Source organism: Etheostoma spectabile, chromosome 13 (assembly GCF_008692095.1).
Source record: "Etheostoma spectabile isolate EspeVRDwgs_2016 chromosome 13, UIUC_Espe_1.0, whole genome shotgun sequence".
NCBI classification, from domain to species: domain Eukaryota; kingdom Metazoa; phylum Chordata; class Actinopteri; order Perciformes; family Percidae; genus Etheostoma; species Etheostoma spectabile.
This window is the reverse complement of record NC_045745.1, coordinates 24,864,708-24,886,307: the sequence shown is the minus strand read 5'-3', so window position 1 is coordinate 24,886,307 and position 21,600 is coordinate 24,864,708. Positions and strand designations below refer to the sequence as shown.

The window sequence follows — 21,600 nt, the reverse complement described above, 5'->3', positions numbered from 1 at the left end:
CTATTCACAATGATAATCACTCTTTATTTTGTTGTTGGAAAACATACATTAATTTATCAATCAAGTCGTAAAATGAACATTCTTTATGTCAAGTATAGTTGACTTGATTGTACTGTACCTAAGTTGTGTCCATTACAGTATTTACTTTACAGTGCTCTGTTTTTCACATCTGTCATTCCAAACATGAGCAACTACTAAATGGGTTATCAGCTGCCAGAGAATGTTATTTAATGAATTCAGAATTGATGGATACTTAGGCATTTGTTTTTTTTAATTTATTTTGTGTTACGTAGATTAAGGAGCTGAACAAATTATATATTTTTAACATGGACGTGCGGACCAATCTCAGAGTATGATGAACATTTGTATCTCAAAGCTTGAGCGTCTGATGGACTCTTGTGTCTTTATTAGAACTGTATCCTGTAGATGGAGCAGACCCTCTTACACATCTGGCTCATTGGGTTGATGAGAAGTGCAGTCCTGTGTTTCTGTAACTTTTCAAGGCAAGGACAACGCTTGTTTAATTTGCTTGGCAAGGACAAAACTGTGTCCGGACGTACTAACTATTCTTTCTTTTATGGTGCAATCTCATTCCTGCTGTTCACTGACTATGACTGACAAGGCTTTCCTCGGGCAGTGTGCTGGGTTTTGTCCAGCAGAGTGGAGTGTGGATGGAAATAATGTACATAAGCAGACTTCAGAGCATGGACTTTTTGAGTTTAGTAAGGCATTAGATACTGCAGTGTGAAATAAGTTTTTCCTAACTAGATTTGAATGAAGAGTTTTTTAGCCAAATTAAATTGTGAAACTTAAGAAAAGCTTGTGAAAATGTGTGATGATCAAACATTGCACATGTGCATATATTCTAACCATGTAGCTACAAAACTCTGTCATTATGGACAGTACAATTTATTCAGTGGTGGTAAGTTTTCATTAGTCCGCGTAATTTGAAAATTAGGGGGCTCAGTAGACCATAGAGCATTTTGCTGTCTGATCTTTATTTAACATCAAGTCCCATATAGTACATTACATTTGATAAATAACAGGAAATGTTTAATGAAGAACATCTGGACCATCGGGAGTCTCATGTTCAGTATATGGTCTATATGGCTTGAGGCTATCGATAAACACACACCACAGTATACTGTATGTGCAGCCTTAATTATGTTATGACTTTCAGCAATTTATTTTTACAATTTCCTACTGTCATAAACCATTTTGAGACAGTAAAATCTTGAACTTGCCGCTGGAGCAATCAGAGGACAAAGAGCCATCCCGACAATAAGCTTAGGTTACTAAGTGCCACAGTACAAAGGCACGTCTGTAGAATCTTTGTCTTTATTTTCCAAATGCCATAAATATCATCACTCACATTCTCAACAGGAAGCTGTTCACAGATAAAAGTCCACTGTTTTACCAGCTATAGAGTAATTTTAGTAACAAAAAGCTATTTAACTAAGAATAATTGTTTTTCCATTGAATTAAGCTATTTGTGAGCTATTTAAAGTTTGACATTTCACCATCTGTGATCCAGCGGAAATCAGCACAAAGTGTACCTCAGACAGACTTCTCTTTTTAAGTAAATGTGGTATTCAGTATTATGGAATAATCGTGCCTACTTGTAATGTAAATTACCTTTTGTATTTTGAGTCATTGGCACCCCTTAAATTGGGCATGTTCATGCCGTCAGTTTTAAGAAATCAATATTGTTACTTAAGTGGGAATAACATGTAAACATCAAAGGTCTGATCACTCTAAGATTACTGTATAAATTAAGCTAATTCCATTTGTAGCATGCTAAAGTGAAAAGAGGTTTAATGCCTAGTACCAAGTACATCCACGACTTGAACTGAGAGTTGTGACCTCTGGCTCCAATCAGGAGTTTTAGTGCCAAGCGGCCAGAGGTGCCAGGGCACACAGGATATACTCGCAAGGTACTTGGTTGCAGAGACAGAGCTCCTTAATATCAACATCTGCCAGGCATACAAAGCTATTTGCATATGATTACTTGTGTCATGGTATGATTCCTTCAAAAATTATGATATTGACTATTTTACAACAGTTAATGTGCTAAGAAATTGTAGGCCCACATCACATTGCCATGGCAGTGACACATTTGTAATGTAAACAAATGCAGTTTTAGACCCAACTGTACCCCAAAATCTATCTCACCTGTCCACTTAAATCCACAAAGAAAGTTCAAAATGCCGCATCATGAAGTTTTTTTTTTTTTTTTCTGTGCAGACATGTCGCTTTTACCAGGTCAGTGAAGTAGGACAGTCTCTCAGAAAAGAGGACGACAGGGGATAATTTTGGTGCACCTCTATTTCAATGTTTGATTGAAGTCATTACAATACTTCACTTTGCTTGTCATGCTTTGTTTGTCTTTAATTGGCCCTCATCCTTTTAGAGAGAGAAGGAGAGGGAGAGAAAGAGAGAGAGAGACGCTTGGCCAGCCCCTTGTTGACCCTTGTTCACCCCTTCTCTCTCTCGCTCTGCCCTGAATGAGCCTTCTCCTAAACATGTGTGCAGCTGTCAGCTGGCAAATGTTGTGTGAGTGTGTGCCATGTGTGCATTTTGAACAAAGATCTATTTTTCTCATATTTCAATTGGTTTTTAAAAATTGTGAATAGTATATTTGTAAATGTAATATATAGTAGAATATACTAAGACCACTTTTTCTCAATATTTATATATATAGTATATTTACAGTATGTACAGTATATAAAGTGTATACAGTGTATATATAGTGTACACAGTGTATATATAGTGTATATACAATTCATATATATACAGTATGTGTGTGTGTGTGTGTGTGTGTGTGTGTGTGTATATATATACACACACACACACAATAGCAGTGTAAAATATGACATAACATATAGCTTAGTAGTTTGGATGTTGTCATTACAGCACACTAGTTAATAATGTTTTATTGGCTTTTCTTCTTTAAAAGTTGCCTTCAATTGTGTATCAGATTGTGGTTGCAAATGTTCTTCATCAGCTTGTTGTTTGCTAAATATTGCTTCAGGTGCTTTATAACAGCAATGTCAGAGTGAAGTTCAGCCTGTTTATTAGTCTGAAGCTAAGTTAATAATGTCCTTAGTGACAACATCTGGTGGTCACATGAGAGAATTGTTGGCTCAGTCCATAGAGATGAGGATTTGGCTCTGCTACTCTGTCCTGCTTTGTCTCACTGTTTCTCCTAAAACACCAACACAAACAACCATAAACAAACTGTGCAAACCAAACTATAATCATGTCTGTGTCTAATGTGGTTAATAACATGAACATTTTCTTCTTCCTTCCTTCCAGCTGCGGCTCCAAAGTTAAAACCAATGAAGAATCCAATGATAGTGGACGAGGGAAGCAAGCTCATTGTTAAGTGTGAGGCCACAGGGAGCCCTAACCCCACCTACAGATGGTTCAAAGATGGCAACGAGCTGAAGAAAAGCAAAAAAGTCAAAATACGGAACAGCCAGTGAGTACAAGTTATCCATGTCCTGTAAACTTAACACAAACAGTGTAAAGATGAAAAGAGACTGAGGTACTCCAACGTCTAAGCAAGGTGGCTATTATCTGCAGACTGTGCTAGTGCAGTTTTTCATGACACTGAAGTTTGAAACTATTTTTAAAAAATCATAGAGAAGTTGAATATAAAATGTATGCAATGTTTGGGATTACCAAGTCTTATTTCTTCATTGAAATGTAATGTAATTATTTATACTATATAGCATCTCTCTTTATGCCTGTGTATTTCTTAAACAAATAAAACGTTACCTGTCGAGGCAATGAAACACATCCACACATTCGGTACATTCACAAATTACCTTTAGTTAGTAGTTCGGGTTGATGGAATACAACCACCAGCTAATGGTGCCCATTTGTTAGAATATAAATTGCTGTTCCCTCTTCCTGGTTTTCTTCTCTGTTGTGCATCCCACTACACACGTCCTTGCCCTGCCTGTTAAGTTACTCTCAGCTCATAGACTTTACATTGGGATGACATTATGTGTATAAATGAGTTTTTTTGACACTTTAATCATTTATAACACAAATAGTCATGATTGGCCTTGTTTGCAGATTGAGGTGTCCTGCCAAAACTTTTACAGATGTCTCTCTAATGATAGCGGCCTATTGAGAAAATTGCTTTTTGGGCTTTGTTTTTTTATGTTGCAGTTCCACAGTTGGCTACTAGGGTAACTCAGCAGCAAGGCTGACTGGCGCCACCATGTTCAGCACTCTTAATACATCCATGGTCCGTTTCCACTCTCTCAGTCAGGTTCTTATGATGGTGTAATTTAAGGCAACTATGTGTACACCTCCTGTATGTATAGAAACACATGCTGTAAAACCAAGAACACCTTTTATAATAAAGTACGCTGGTAACACTTGATCCTATGCTTTCTTGTTGAAAGCAGTTTTCTCCCTCAAATTTGGCCCCAGAGAAACTGTTTTGAAATTATATAACCCTGTCAAAGCAAAGAGCTGTTGCCATGCTGCTGCTTGCCCTGTTGTCTGCCTCGCTGTCCCCCATGTTACCACTTGTTGCGTTTCCATGCTATTTCCTCCCTGTCCTTGTTCCCCTGACTCAGCTGTGCGAGTGTTGTCTCCCACAGGAAAAACTCCAGAGTCCAGATCAGCAAAGCAAAACTGGAGGATTCTGGGAATTACACGTGTGTGGTGGAGAACCCGCTGGGAAAGGACAACTCCACTGGCACTGTTAACGTCCAAAGCAGTAAGTACTGACTCCTAAGCAACAAGTGAAGTGGCACAGTTGTACATTGTTGATGCTCTCATGGCTGCTCTCTTGCCAAATGAGATATGTAAAGGAGCCCTTGCAAACAGGCATGTAATGATGGTAACATGCATGAAGAGCAACTGTCCACACATGTGGCCCATTAATCAGTGGAACAGAGGAACTTGGAGATGAATGGAATTGAAATGCAATGTATGGTGTGATCTCTCCATTTTTCATTCACTGCAATCTGCTGGCACTGTGAAATCCCACAAAACTACACTGCACAGTGCCTTTGACCGTCACTAGCACACAACAAAAGCAGTAAATGTAAAATGTTGCTAGACAGAACATAAAAGTTGTTTAAAAAAAAAAAAAAAAAAAGTGTCTTTCGAGAGTGTGATAGAATCTAACAGACTTGTTCAGTAGTTGTGTGTGTGCATTGCTGAGTTTTGCAAAGTACTGTAGCAGATGAAAGAAACAGCTGCTTCCATTTGATGGGGTGGCGAGTTTGTGTTTGTTCCAAGCAGTGCGGGTAGTGAGTGTGTGTCTGCTGTGGGTAGCTTGTTGGAATGGACGGAGATAGTATAAAAACCTTCCAGAGCAGATACAATTCATGTAGCTTTGCTTCTGCCTCTTGATGTTATCTGGTTCTGGACTGTCAGAGGACAATATGGAAGGTTATCTGGCACACATAAGTCAGAAACTGGATGTTCACCTGGATCTGAAAACCATTATGTAATGTGTCAAGACTTTGATGCTGTGCAGACAAGGGGCTGTGACTTTGAGCAGAGTCAGTGCAGATAGTTTTGTTGCTTTTTTTAAAATCAAACTTAATGTGCATGACAACATGTTCATGCTATTGCAAGTGAACCATGTCTGAGTTGACTAGATATATATAGTCACAATACTTTTACTGCTTTTGGAGAATCAGAAAAGTGGTGCTATGGGAGGTCCCGCATACCCCACCAGAGAGGAGATGCTCTCATTTTCGTTGCTGACATTGACAGCAGGATGACATCCCACACTGGCATGAGAGGTATAGCTGGTATGGAAAAATGGAGGGACTGGAGTTCGGCCATCACTCTGTGTCCTTGTATTCACATTCAGGCACAACAATTACTTCCCCTTCTCTCTTTGTATTTGTCAAGGCCAACTTTTAGCGCTATTGTTTACCGTTCACAGACTTAAGCTGAGCTGCATTATTAGAGTAACAGCTCTTTTCAGATAAAGAAAGAGCCCATTGTGTTTGAAAACATAGAGATTCTCAGTGGTTCCAACATGGAAGTTTGATTTCCAGCAAACTGTTGTGCAGAAAAGAGATCATCCATCTTGTATTTAAATGGGGTGGAAAATGCCTCCCTTTTTATTTTCCTACATCTAAAATCCTTCATTTGAGTTTTATAGTCGGATCCTGTGACTTACAGCATACCATGTGCTTGTTATGACACTTGGCTTTATTCCAGTGCAATGATTTATTTCTTTTGATTCATGAGCATGTAATATTTAAAGGGTCAGTGATGTAATTTTTAAAGGCCCAGACATGACATAACATTTTTGAAAAGTTAACCAGTAATCACAAAGTTGTTTTAGTTTAATGGCAATTAAATAAAATAGGTCAAATAATTCTGTACGTCCGGCAAAGGTCGAGGGGAATCCCTGGTGGCAGCACCTGTTTGCCTGAGTGTTTAATGAAGGCTCATGAGCATGTGACTGGTGGCCCATGAAACTCTATATGATGATCTCAGCAGGCAAAAGTGCTTGTAACGTAACAAAATCAAAGGAAATATAATATTACAAAGAAGTGAACAAGTGGGCTGAGATGTACAGTAGCCACAATGGGCAAAACGTGACATGGTACACTAGACAGTGTTTTTACTCACAGCACATACTGTTTTAAAACATGATATCCCTACATCTGGTGCAAAATATCATCAAAATATTAATATTACCTTTGATAAACTGGATGCAAATAGTTAAAGCTGATGTAAAAACTGTGTTTATTTATTCCCATTGCAACGCATTTTTGCACATATTTGTGTGTGTTCTTTGTGTGGCTGTCTGTCAGTCCCGACATTTTCTTAAATCACTCTTGGATATTTAAACAATGCCATCACTGTATTTCCTATCATGTGTCGTGATCATGTCTGTCTCCGTGTGTTTTTGTTTGTGTATGTGCGAATATGCCTGTTCACTTTTCAATGAAAAAGTCCCATTGTGTTACAAAAGCACGCCTAGTTCCGTCATGCTTCAGGGGAGAAGGCAAGACAGGGCGAATCAGAGGTGGTATGTTCCTAGGCAGAGGGAGGGCGTCACTCGAACTACATACGTCAATAAAAAGAAATGTCAGTAAACAGTGGATGTTGCTGTGGTTGTCACATGCTGATAAAAGGCTAAAATCAGCAGATGTTGATGAAAAAAAAGACACACTGCATTTGCAGAGAATGGTTGTGACAATAATAGGCTCTCTCTGCCGATGAAACAGGTTGGATTTAATCAGTTTGAGCAAAATGTGTGATTTGCTTGAATTTGATCCAGAAGACACATTCATTTAGACCAAGAGCTTCTTTTCATCCTAAGGTCATATGAAAAATGGCTATTGTGTTAAAGGGCGGCAGTGGAGTACGTTTGCCTGCTGCAGTATGTTGCCAAAGCAGCATGTACCCGCAGTATTATCTGTGTATGTGTGCCTTCTAGGGAGGAAGAGCAAGGGGAGGGTTGCAGATGTAGATGGACAGAGAGAGCAAAAAAAGAAGAAGAGAGCGTGAATAAAGGGGCGGGCAGGAGGGGGGGGATACAAAATGAGGGAATGCATGACAGGAAGCAGACAAAGACATTAGGTTGAAAACAAGAGGGGTATACAGCTAGAGGAAAGAGAGACAGACAGTGAGGGAGAAAGAAAAGTATGAAAAGGAGGAAGACAGGAGCCTGCTGTGATGCAGAGGAGACTTTCACACCCATTTCAGAATGCAGTTAGTGCTTGCTTGCTTTGTCCGAGACACCTACTGTATCTAATGTCTACTGTCATGTGCGTGAGCATGGGTTTTCCCACCTGTGTCGTGCCAAGCATGCTAACACAGCTTCAACCTGCTTCATCAATGTGAAGTCTCTGAGGACAATGCAATCATTAGAAATATCGTAGTGACTTGCGCAGACAAAAAGTGAAAGCTAGCGATCGAAGATGTTTAAGTCAAACAGCAGCATCATTCTAACCCTCACAGTGAGAGAGAATGTAGCACATGGCTGTGCCTGCCTGCTGTCTGTTCTGGTGAAACCATCACTCAGCTCCACCACATGGTGAATACAGGCCACCACAAGCTCGGCAGCTCACACAGACTCCTGCAATGTACCGCTCACAGATGTAATGTGTTGTCTTTGTGTGAGGCGGAGGGTGGAAGTCCTCTTGATTAATATTTAATTTCTTTCCTTATCTTATCTTATGCAATTTAAGTGGTACCAAACAGCAAAACATACTATCAAACAAGTTTGAACAAAGTTACTTTGAGTTGATAATATGCACAGCATCATGGTGTGCAAGTTGCCATTCGCAGGGAAAAAAAAAAACAGGGTGTTCAAGGCTGAACCTATACTCAGAGTGAACCCCTCATGCATTTTAAAGCCCGCAGTACATTTTGGCTTTAAGCCAGCCATGCAGTTGACCAATAACATTGAATGATTGGACCTGTGTGGGGATTTTACTTGTCTGTTTGTTTGACCACTAGAGGAGAAACACACACTGTCAGCTGTTTGAGTGCCAGTTACTGTGCAATTTTCTCAGCAAAGATGGCTGGACGTTCAGCTGAGTTAAACGTTGCATGTTGTCAGTGTTTCAGCCTTAAGAGTCTTTTTAATACTCTCTCTTTAGCCATGATATCAACCAGTGGAGCAATTTTTACATTATTTTTTTATAATCCACAAGACTTTCCTCTGTTTAATTATTGGTATCTTGCCAACTTTGGCATTGTGACAGCATGTGTGTGAGTGTGTGACTCCTGGTGGTCTGGAATATCATATGTCCTTTTAGCAGTTTCTGTGACAGTTGCTGCCTTTTTCCAGAGTGGTGTATACAGCGTTATACCCAACCCCCATTGTAGAGGACCAGAGACCATTTGTTGTCCATTTGGTCTGACCTCTACCCTGTAATCAGTCTGGCATGGTAAGACCTGCTGGCCCTCTGCAGAACGGTGTAGTATATCATCGACTGTTTTCAATGAAGCCAGATTGAAGGAGCAACACCAGTCAAAGTTTGCTTGGCTCCACGTGGCTTCAGATTAAGGCCTCCCATTATCCTACAAGCTGCTGTGTTGTGATAAGCGCTTGTGAGCAGCCATGTGTCTGTATGCTGCAGGTCACATCCTTGGGGGGTGCTGTGCGCAGCTCCACTGAGAGAGTGTGTGAGCGTCCAGGAATGTGTTGATGGAAATCACAGCTGAACATATGATTGCTCCAACCTCAGCAGTCATGCTGGGGCCAATGTCGCGCATGCATGCACGCAGGCCCACACACGCACACACACACACTTGCACACACCTTGACGTATTTCGCTTCCCACCATGAAGCCATACACAGTCCCCTCTGTCACAAAAGTAATGCTTAACTAACTTAAAATGACACAACAGAGAGGACTAAACAACTCTCTAGCATCCCTGCAGCATTGTGGTGCTCTCAATTTGTTGTTGTTGTTGTTGTTGTTGTTGTTGTTGTTGAGATATATATTTTACAAGTTGTTGCAACTCGATCACACATACCCTGACTTGATCTTTGCTAAAAATGACTTTACACTACAGCAAGAAGCTGAATTTCACTACCTCCTGTATAATGCACTGAATAGGATTCAGCTAAAGAAAATTCTGATTTCTCAATTTAAGTTTTTGTTGATACATGCCTTAAAAGAATAAAAGGATGGTTCTGATTGGGAGTGATTTGGCACTACAGCCATTGAGCGTATGCCAGAAAACAAGACCAGCAAGAAAAAAAAACCATCTGAAAGTGATAAAGAATCAGAACATTTTGCACTTTAAGTAGCCAATAAATTCACTGAAGTGTTATATAAAGTTATGTTATGTAAATGTATATACGTAAAATACAGACCACGCCTGGTGTTGCAAGGACCTACTCCTTTTGCATAGCTGCAAAACTGTGTAGTCCCTGTTGAAACCTTTCATACGTGAATATCGCGGATAAAGATCATGCTACATACTTGAATCTACCTGTGTCTAGAGATAGTAACACAAATAACAAAGGCAACTATAATGTGCCCAATGCAGCAAAAATACGTAATGTCCACAGGAGGATGTATTACCCACTATATAGTATATTACTGCATAAGCGTTACCGGGAGGTTATATAGTTGCAATGAATGTTTTGTCTAGACAGAAAATCATTAACATAAGATACTATGTTACCGATGCATTGTTGCGCTTAAAGTGTTACACACGGTGAGTTAGCCTACTTTGGATCGTGAGTTAAACTGGTACTACTGTCACTGTGTCACAAGCCAAAGCATAAGCAAGAGTTTGTTGTAGCCGCCAACGAAATACTATTAAGTTAGATTTATACGGTGCATCATCGCAAATCATTTTGTGATTTTGAGGGAAAAATCGGACCGGGGCAAAGGCATTAATACAAACTATATAAAATCATTTTACTGTTAGTCTTGTTTGCTGTTACAGGTCATTTATGATCATCAGATGGAAAATGACACAGTTTCAGAAATATTTAAGAGTTCCTCATAGCTACTTTTACCAGTGAAACATTGGTTAATGTCCTGTGGTTTGGTTCATTCCTCATACTTGCTGTAAAAGTTGGTGACACACGAGAAAAAGTATCAACTGATGCTATGACACACTTTGACTCATGTTTTTCACAATATGATTCAATAAGCTTTTAGACTTGTAACGGAAAGACATTATTTTTCTGGGTTTTGTAATTTATATTAACTGTTAGAGAGCACATCTAATACAAATAAACACCAGACATAAAAACTCCCACAGCTTTTTTCAGTTTTTTTTTCCCCCAGTTGTTTGTCATACGTTTTACGTAAGTGGAGCATTAAGTAAGTATTACTTTGAACTAGATAAACAACAACTTCCTTCACTCCTTCTATGTCTCCATTTAGTCTGCGTAGTAAAAACAAAACATACTCACTCTTACTACGCAAGCAACAAGATAAAGTTATCTCTAGTGACGCTACAGGATGTGAGTTGTGGTTGGGGCTGAATGTGGAGTGTCTGTACGCCAGTCAATTCTATTGATTGGTGTGGGTAAGCAGCAGCAGCCATGTCTGAGAGGAACAGGCCCTCACATCTGCCAAGTGTTCTGTATTTACAGGCTGTGGAGAACAGCTCGCCGGATTCTGTGGATCAAGCTGCTCTGCTATTAGTCATGCCCACTCTTTCAAAATGATCCTCAGTCCAGGGGTCTGGACAGACATTCCTCTGAGGTGACCTTTTGATTGCACCTGAATCTTTGGTCTTGACAGTTGGCAGGTTTTTTAACCACAAAATCCGGATCAGGTTTATGCTCTGTGAAGCAAATAGGATGTTGTAATTTAATAGAAACACACAACCAAACACGACGACGGTGGAGAAGACAATCAGAAATTGTATGTATCTTTGATTTGATGATTTTTGCAATTATTGTTAAAATCGATTCTTTTCTCTAGAATTTATATTTTTATGCCAGTGATTCACTTTAATATTTCTGTTCATACGGTACCGCTGACGGCAACATCATATCAGTTTCCAGCAAAACAGACTGAAAGCAGAAAATGACAAAAATCTATGAATGAATTTAATGTCCGACTGACTGACTGACATGCGATGCCTTCTTAAAGAGCAACTAATATAATTAATTCAATAAGTTTTAGAAATGTCTCATGATATATTGTCTCAATAGTCTATCATTCAACTTTTGTATTTGTTAAACAAGGAAAACACATAACTCTCAATACTATTGAATCGCACTGCAAATCAAATCGGCACCCATGTATTGTGATCGAATCAGGATAAAAGAATGTCGTCCCAGCCCTAGTGTGAAACAAACTGTTGCTAGCAGGGACAGAGTGTTTTTGAAATGCTGTTCAATGCCTGGCACTTAAAGTTAAAAATAATGCAAGGAATTGATCCTAATCTTTGCCATTGGAAGTAAAACAACAATTGTTGTGAACAAGTTGCAGTAACCTTCATTACCACAGAGTCCTCAGTTCTGCATGGTGAATTAATGTTGCCTCAGCTTACAAATGTCAAAAGAAGCTGTTTATATTTACACCAGCTTTCCACAGCACAAACAAGAAAATAAAGAAGTTGAAAATAACTTTGACATGAAGGTCAAAATGTCAGATCTAAGCAAAACAGTGACCACACAAAACCAACATTATAAAATCCAATCAATTCATTATTTTCACAGTCCAAGCTAACGTGTCATCAACTGCAATGAGAACGTTTGTTATCCTTTCCAACATCCTGTCTTACCTCACGACAGCTGGAGTATGTCAGAGTTCAGACCTTGTTTTGATCTTCACCCACAATAATGTTTAGTTCTTGAGGCAGTCACAAAAACGTCACTTCACCCATGCTGCTTTTTTGTTTTGTTTAATCTTAGGGCCTTTCTGTATTAGTGGGCAGCATCCGGTACAGTTGGAAGATCCACAGTAGATGGAAGAGTTTATGTCATGAGCGGACGAACACCCACAGCATCGTAAGCAAGCATTGTGCAGCATTACTGAGCCATCTGGATGTTATGTGATGTTACAAATGGGTTCAGTGTATACATGCAGCGCGGGACTGAGGGGGACTATATACAGGACATTATTTTTATAACATTTTGTAAACCCTTTTTCAAATCTCAGCTCAGTTTTCAGTTGTGTTTTTGTGTTTTCTGACACAGCAACAGGAGCATAGTTTAACAACAACAACAACAACCTCAAATTAATGTGGTAGAAGATAAATAATGGTATGTGGTTGACACTTTTTGACGGATGCTATGCATAGAATAAGTTATTGGCTTTGTACATATGTGCCAATGTGCTAGAGAAGATGCAGCTGCTAAATCCTATCATTATCGGAATCAGAGAAAAATAAGTAAAAGATCTTAAATGAAAGAAAGTGGGCACCCTCAATCAAGTCTGTGCAAACCCAGCTCACTTTGTGGGATATCCAGTAATCTCGCTGTGTTATGTGGGACAGTTAAGCCCTCAGTGTGAATGAGTGAGGATATTGCTATGTGTGTGGAAGGAAGCAGCTGTTACACTTGAAAAGCTGAGTGATGTGAGCAGGAGGTGACATGAGGTTCTGCTGTGTACAGGGCTTTGTTAACTCTTCCAGGGCCCGGGACAAAACTTAACTTCATTTAATAGAATTATAAAATATTCCCTTTTAGGCCCCTCTGGTTGACCCCACCTGTGGTTGACTGGGCAGGATTTGGTTTTACCTTGCCAAGTCACTAACAAGCAATGGTACACGCTATTTGTTAATACTTTAAAAAGAGGGAAAATGATTGCCTAAAAATTATTCATTGCGTCAGAAAGGCTTGCTCATACTGAGTAGTAATAATAAGCAGGTGCTTGGAAGTCCAGTGAACAGAGCCAGCACACTATGAACCCGGGGTTCATTCCATAATTGTTCACCCACATCAAACAAAATCCCTGTTCTTCTTTTTACTTTGCATTTTTCAGAATTAAAGGTGAGCAATCCTGTGTCTTTGTACTTTTTCAAGTTTTGTTTGAGCACAAGGGAAACCTATACTTACCATTCCATTGCTTAAAGCTCAGGAGCGTAGTACTGTAGTTTGGTTGCCACAGCTGTCTCTCACCCTAAACCTCCCATTACTCAATCACACTGCTTCCTTTTTTGGGGATTTTGCAACTGTATTCATCACATTGTGTCTGTTGTGGTAAGTCCTTTCCTGGGGATTCTGTTTGGGGTGCGTTAGCAGCATGAAGCTGTGTGTGAACTGTGGATGGAATAGGCCTCACTTTAATCACCGATGAGTGAACTCATCCTTTAGTGTACAGCTGGCCAGCAGTCTAACTAATGCTCCATCACCCGTTTTCAGGACGTACAGTCTGCGTGCGTGTGTGTGTGTGTGTGGGCGCTTTCTGGCTTTTCGGGGAATAGCAGAGGGAAAACCTTTAGTCCTAGCAGCTGGCCACTACTGTAGCTGTGAACAAAAGACCCAAATATGGAGCTGTGGTACATGTCTTGGGCTCACTATACTGGCGCCCTAAATTTTGTATCCTGTAGATGAATCTGAGTTGTATGCAGACAAAGACATTACTGCACTGGCACCTAACTTATAAACCTGCATATAACACTGTAATAAATGTAAAGGATTTTATTAATAAAGCTCCTTTATCACCAAAATATGTCCAGGAGATCCGGTAGAACCAGTAATATGTAGAAGATAATGTCATAAAATTTTATTTAGATAAAGGTGACTCAGTAATCTATAAAATGTAATTCAATTTAGCCATGTACACAGTTAATCAGGCTACCTTCATGACCTTTAAAATCAGACTTAATTCACTGTATGAAGTGTGGACATCCCCCACCATAAATACTTGTACCTCAAATATGACATTTTCTCCAGATTAAAATGTTGAAGGTGGAGACATTTCCTGTTGTTGCTTCAGCTGAGCAACATCTTGATAAATATCTCTTCAGCAGCAGATGCTGGCAGAACAGATTATTATTACTTCTGGCACTCAGGTTCAAATGTGGCCCCTTCAAGTCACAAATATGCTTTTCTGACCTTTACCGCCCGTAATGCTGTCAGCCAGGTGAGTTTAGACAAAAGATGGCACCAGGTTCAGTGGCTCTATAGTAAATGACCATATGTACTGGAAACATGGTCAATTTTCCCTTTTTACCAGTGTGATTTGGTAATTAGAATTTTTGAATTACAGTGTTATTTTGAGTGAACGTTCTTACTTAAAGGCAACATTAAAAAATTTCTGCAGAGTTGTCCTCTTACTGCTCCTCAGCTTGTGCTGCTAATCTGTGACTGCAGTGGCCAGAGAAAGATGCAAAGATGCAGGAAACTTTTTCGGGTCGGAGAGGATAAATGAAAGCAACAGGTATCATCAGACTTGAAACAAGGAAGCAACAGCAGCGGGATCGCCAAGCTGAGCCTAGGCTGCTTCTGAAAAGACAGAGCTGGAAACAGTCCTGTCTGAAAACACCATGTGTCACTTTGCTGCCAACTGGACACATTCTGGTGCCCACCAGCCTCCATAACAGTACCCGTTTATGCACCCGCACCAATCCCTGCCCTTCCTAAGTGCACTTTGCTTCTTTGCAGTGTATGAGCAGCTGTTGTGCAATCACACACTGGGCTGCTCTTTGATTTCACTTCAGTGCTGAGATGATTGAGGCAGGCAAGACCAGGCATATCAGCTATGTGACTGAAAAAATGGTAATAGGAGACAAGAATATAAAAGAAGACGCACTGGTTTTGGAAGTGGCAGTCTTGCTGAAGTGTGGGTGGTAGATTAATGTTGGTGGCAGGCTCCATTTTGTTCATTTCTAAACATTTTTCTTTCATACTGAAGGTGTTTGAATTGTGGATAATTTTCTATTGAAAATGAGATTTAAGTGCACTCTCATTCATAATGGGTTCTTGCATGTGTCCTACCTACAGTAAATAGTAATTTAATTCCTCTTTGGGTATTTGACATGAAATCTCTTTTGCTTATTTTGAACTCTGTATGTACAAAATGCTTGAAGAAACAGATGCTGGATATTGCCATTGATTGGGTGTGCCAACAGTATACTGCATGTGTGGCAGTAGGTTCGTGCTTGTTTTCTGTTGGCTTTGGCAAGCTGAAATATTTTTCAACTAAAGATCCTGTCAACAAACCTTTTCTCAACCCTCCTCTTCCCTGAATTAGTCCAGTATTCAACTCTTTTTTTTTTCTTCCTTTCATTGCTGATACATTTGTCTGGATTTAAGTTCCTGTCAAAATAGGTTCTGATTCTTAATCTGAAATAAAAAACATGTCTTGTTTGTCATTTCTTAATGAATTAAGACAATTCAAATAAAGTATTCATCTTTTATCACTAGAAAAGCACATTTTCACTGTACATGCAGCAGATCCTCCTTGTAGAATATGCAGTGTCTGCAAACCATGTCCAGGGATTTATCTTGCTTCTTTATTGAGGTAATTTGTCTCTGGCTCCATTTTCAAAAGAACTATAATACCACTGTTCACTACCACTACTAATACAATATAAATGTAAATATAAAGCTGTGTCATGCATGAATGCATCATCCTAACTCTCACTGCAGCTCTTTCACCACCTCAGACCCAGCTGTCAACAACTTCATATTGACCCAAAACCACACTCTCCAATTTGGCCGTTTGTACTTTCTTGTTATATGTTTTTCTGATTTATTTATTCATTCTATTGACAGTTCTTTTCAGATTGTAGAAAGAAACATATTGCACTCCACACAAGTGTAGCAAGAATGCATGCAATATGAATTAGCCTTTAGTATAAAGATAAAATATCTTTGTCCCAGCTGTAACAGGAGACATGTCAGACTTTCCCTGCCAAGAGTCGGGAGGAGCGGGGAGGCAAAGGTGGGGGGGACTCCAAGCTTTTTTCTTGTACATAAAACTGACTTGTGGAAAAGCATGTCTGGGTGGCAGAGCTATCACAGATACCATCCTCTTTATGTGACTCCTGAAGGGTCTGTACTTAAGACATTTATCACTTTCCCAGCCGACCGATTTTTATGACCCAAGTTTAGGTTTTCTCCTTGTTTGTATCGTGATGATTTACATGTCCGATAAAAGAGTCAAATGCCCAGTGTGGTATTGCGGTATGGTGCCACCTGTTTAAACACTACTGCACAGCTAGCACTTTATTTGGTTTATATATATAAAAAAAAATTAACTAAAAAGGATTTTGCATGTGCATGTAAGGCCAAAAGGTTTACATTTGTAAGATATTAAACATCAACGTGACTGATAAGTTCAAGTTCTTAATGTTGAATTTTAGTTTTTGGACCTTCGTGTCCCTTTTATCTTTCTTGCTTCACTGCAGAAATGTATTACTGGCGGAGACGGATCCAGTCTGCACATTGTTCTCGCTCACTGACATACTCCCAAATATGCTACATAATTTATACTTTTTATCTTGATAACACTGCTTTTAAAGTGAAAACACAAAGCCATAGCAAAGTCCAGATGGAACAGCTCCACTGCTGGTTAAGTAACTGCCTTGGCTTTCTTCCTGTGAAGAATCAAATGTTGTCTTGTGTTTTGGGATGGCTTTCTTTTCAATTGTAGTGCAGAAGTGAAAAAGATTAAGCCAAGCTGTAGTAAATTATCAACATTTGTCATAAATTAGGGGCTACACATGAATAACTGCATTGTAGACAGGCCAATTGAAAATGTACTTCAATAGACAAGTCAGCATTCAGTTGGGTTGTGAGGTGCAGCGCAGGGCTAGGATTCAGCGTAAGTGCTTTTCTGCTTGCTGCATATGCACAGGGTGCCTCAAGAGGAAAAAAAGCTGTGCAGTAGGGACCTCTCTTTTCATTTTTACGATTTTCCTAGAATCCTTTGGAGAGCATGGAAAGACAGGCATGTTTATGAAGGTTTCCAGATGGTCCTGCCTGCACCCCCAGCTTTTCTTTTCAGTTCTTGGGCCATGAAGGATTAATCAAAGTCAGTGGCAAGAGCTGATGGCTAAACACTGTGGCTCTCAACCTAGAGGAAACCCCTCTTCAACTCCAGCTCAGATTCAGCCCCTGGGCAACAGGGCAGATTAAAGTTGAAACCTGATGATTAAAAACCAAGCAAACTTAACAAACCCTGGTCACATAAGTGCAGATAAGTGCTGATCTCCTCCACGGGTTAAAGGAATTTGTCTCCAACATCCAGCCAGGAAAGCAGAGTCAACCTTGATGACACCTAAACGCTGGTCCCCTTTGTGTGGTGGGGGACTGTGCTGTGTGATATTTATGGATTCTCTGTTGCATGTAAAGATTTTTAACGGAGTTTGATGTCATTCTGGCTAGGACTCAAATCATTTTGCAGTGATTGACTGCACTCTAACTGAAATGCAAAACAAGAATCAAACATCCATATTGCTATAATCAGGCTAGAGCTCTCTTTTATCAACCATTTTTAGCCTCACCATTACTGTCTTACCTCTTTGGAATAGATGCAGATAGAAGTGCTGTCTTCGGAAAGAAACTGATAATAACCAATTAAAACACAAAACGGTTAGAAGAAAACGGTTCATTTCCAGATAAGAAAAAGCTATTTTTGTTAATAGTGCTGTACACCGTTGTCCTTCCTTTAATTATTACTTTAAACACTATGTAGAGAAAACAATCCTTCAGATGACAGGACTAACAGGAGCAAGCGGAACAGAGGAATGTTCTAATGAGAGAATATGTCATTCATTCAACACTATTCACGTACTATGACTCCCTTTGGATAGAATAATATAATGCAAAATACATAGACCATATACGGTCAAACACAGATTAAGAAAAGACAAACTGTACGAAAGACTGCAGTCAGTGGTTATGTTCAATATGTAATCCAGGTTATTCAGTAGTCCAAACAATGTAATACATTCATAACAAACTGCCAGCGATTGTCCTTGATAACAGTTGTTTAAAAACTCTGTATCAAAGATCGTTGTTAAACTGCTCATATGTTGAATTAAGTTGGAAAATGTATTCCCACAGACAAAAGTTAACTGGTAAACTGTGTTAAAACCATAATAATTTAAATATAATTTTATTATCCACATCCTACGCCCCTACATGACATGCTCCTCTGTTTGTGTTTGTATCACTAACCATGTCAATAAATTTGGAGGCCTTGTCATTAGTTTTATTCTCAAGTAAACATGTGGTGCAGCCAGAGTAAACACTGTATTGGCTGAACCAGATCACCTCAGAGCACACTGTTCTGGTTTCATCACTAGGACCTGGGTCTGTCTCTACCTCTCCTTGTATGGGTTTTCCAATAAGTGAGAAAACTACTAGTTGCTATATCTGTGTTGGTTTTTCATGTTAAAGTGCAGTCAGACTTGAGTTTATGAGGCCAAAAGAAGCTATGTGGGTCACTACAACTCTTGCTGTTTGTCTATCATAAGATTGTGGTGAGTCTTTTTATGTTAAAAAATCTTGGGGAAAACATTTCGTTTTTACGGTATCCAAATGCAAGTTTTTACCACACCACGCCATAAAACTTGGTGGAAGGGTGTAGAGGACAAGGAAGAACCTGTTCAATTTTGGGGCAAATCCGAATCACAGGGTGGATTAACATTAGTTTCACTTTTGTGCTGCATCCATCTGTAAATAATGGGGAAAATTAGTTCCTGACTGGGAAAATTCACATTCCATTTACATTCTGAGAGAGGACATGCCTTGGCTGAGGTCTGCCCTCACCAAGTGCCCCTAGTTAAACAACAATATTGTTTCTGAATAAGGATTTTTCAACAGAATACAGTTCAATGGTATTGAAAAACATTTCTTATTGTAGAAATCATTTCCATCATACTGTACATGCCAGACTCTTACAATCCAGTCAACAATGGAAAGCAAAAACCCATTGTTCTTCTCTGCGGTCTTAAATTTAAATTTTACCCTAACCCTAACCAACTGTGCCCAAACATAACTATTAATTCAAGCATGATTTGGTTGCTTTGAGTGCATTTCTAGGAGACAGGCACAATTTATGTAATGATGGAAAGGCCGGAAAACTAACTGGTTGCTTCTACATCTCATGGAAAAACATTCATTCTTTGCATTTTTGAAATTTTCTGCTGGCACTTAAATTTACTCTGACCTATGGGTTGTTCCCAGCAACATACCCAGTGGCCAGTTAAACGCTCCACTGCTAGCTGCAGGTGAAGATGGGAAACCGTAACGGACACTCGTACAGAAAGTCTATGGCGTCTCAAGGTCATCAACATTTTACTGCTGCTCAGATGGTTTTTTACATACTATTGTCAAGTTTTACAAATGTATTATAAAGCCTGAAAAGGGTGCACATGTGTGATATATAGATGCTCGCAGCATCAGTTCAGCTAGATTTCCCTTGCTTTGGCCTCCAGCTGTTTAAACCAAAGTACTGTAACCATACTTTAAACTTAAAACTTGACGTAATAATCGGAATCGTTGAATCTCTACTTCTTGATAGTTCCTGGTGCCTTCATGTTTTCAGTGTTTTTCCTGTATTTACTAAATGTTTTCTTATGTAGGATTTTCACATGGGCCATGGGACTCCAACCACAGAAATGATGAATATTAACCGTATTTGTAGATAGAGGCTCTGTATGCTGTCCAGCATTTTCTAGTACATGATTGTGAGGTCAAAACACTTAATTATTATAGTGTAGAATTATTAAGCTTTTTTTGTACAAGATGTACTGAAACAGTGACTTTTCCTCACTCCTCTGTTTTAGTACAGTTTGTCTGCTTTGAGGGAGTAATTTGAGGACAAACATGAAGGAAAGAAGGGAGAGCAAGAGAAAAAGAGCAGAGGAGAAGAAAATTGGGACACTTGCTTTGCAAAAAAAATCTAAATTCCCACACACACTTTTCACCTGCAATATTAGGTGTATTGTTTTTCTTTTTATTGGGATAGATGCCACTGACAACTAGTTGAATGTTTCTAAGTTGCGGGGGACATCTTAAAAATCCTTTTACTTAAATGAAGCCTGTTGATTTACCATTGGCATTTATCTGAGTTTGTTGTCAGGAGTACATCATTACATGTTGAGGTTTTTCTGCAAGACGCTTCAGGGACTGAACCTGGGAGCTCTTTGCCAGTCTGACTTTTAAGCCCTTTTGCAATGGCGTCATTGTTTGTAGTGCTACTGAATCTTTTCTGATTTACAGATGAATGGGTAGATACTTACTAGATATCCTGTCTTTAAAAGAACGCTCCTTCTAGAGAGCCACCCACTCCACCTGCGAGGGTTCAGCTGGATGGAAGTGGGGGGTGCACGGGGGACTGCCCGCCACTGCATGTAACAGTCCTCCGATGACAACAAAATATCAATATGCGGTTCTGCAATAAGCAAATTTTGGGCAATAATCACCAAAACTAAAATACATTCTTAAAAAGTACCAGATGCTTTTGGCTGAAAATGATGAGAATGAGTAAAAAAAAAAGTGAGTTCATTGAAACAGATTTTGTATGACCAGTCACCAAATAAACTTGTCAAGGGTTCAAATATCAGCCTTGAACCTTTCTTTGTGAAGTTTATGGTCCACCTCCCTGTGTGGGTTTTTCCGGGTCGTCAGTTTTCCTCCCACAGTCCCACCACGTGCTAACCAGGTGGACTGGAGATTATGTGTGAGCATTATTGTTTAGCCTGCCCCTGCAAAGAACTGATGATCTGTCAAGGATGCTCCCCTCCCTTCAACCAGTGCATTCTGGGATGGGCTGCTGCCCCAGATAGAGATTCACGCAGCTTGTTTTTAACCGCCTTTGTGTTTGTGCGTGTCTTACAGTTGAAGACTGCACAAGGTTTCTATTTTGAGCGTAGGAGTGTTTTACAATGTTTTGAGGTTCCTTTCTCCTGACAGCTTTGTCTGATCTTTTTTGCGAGGCGTTTTACACAACAGCGCTCTGAGTGAGAGGTCAGGTGTGACGATGAGGTAGTTGTGATTAACTGGTAGACCTTCAAAGGTTTTTGGAAACAATTTTGAGGTGACAGTGGATTTGTGTTCTGTTTGAAACTCTTGCAGAACAATAACATGACAGCCTATTGGTTAATATACTACCTTATAAATCCCAACTCATATCAGCATGTCTCATCAAATTAACAGCTGTAAGTTAATGTCTTGGTTTGTTGTTTGGAGGGATGTTCTCAATACGAAATCTG

General features: G+C 39.5%; 1 protein-coding gene across 5 annotated transcripts in view; it reads left to right on the top strand.

The window, feature by feature from the left end:
• nrg2a (neuregulin 2a) overlaps window positions 1–21,600 on the top strand; it is a 69,319-nt gene that overhangs the window by 30,100 nt on the left and 17,619 nt on the right. For all 5 annotated transcript variants that reach the window (XM_032534454.1, XM_032534453.1, XM_032534451.1 and 2 more), the window contains exons 2-3: window positions 3,316–3,481; window positions 4,620–4,738. In XM_032534454.1, the coding sequence (XP_032390345.1) occupies window positions 3,316–3,481; window positions 4,620–4,738 (285 nt within the window). The remainder of the gene's footprint in view (window positions 1–3,315; window positions 3,482–4,619; window positions 4,739–21,600) is intronic.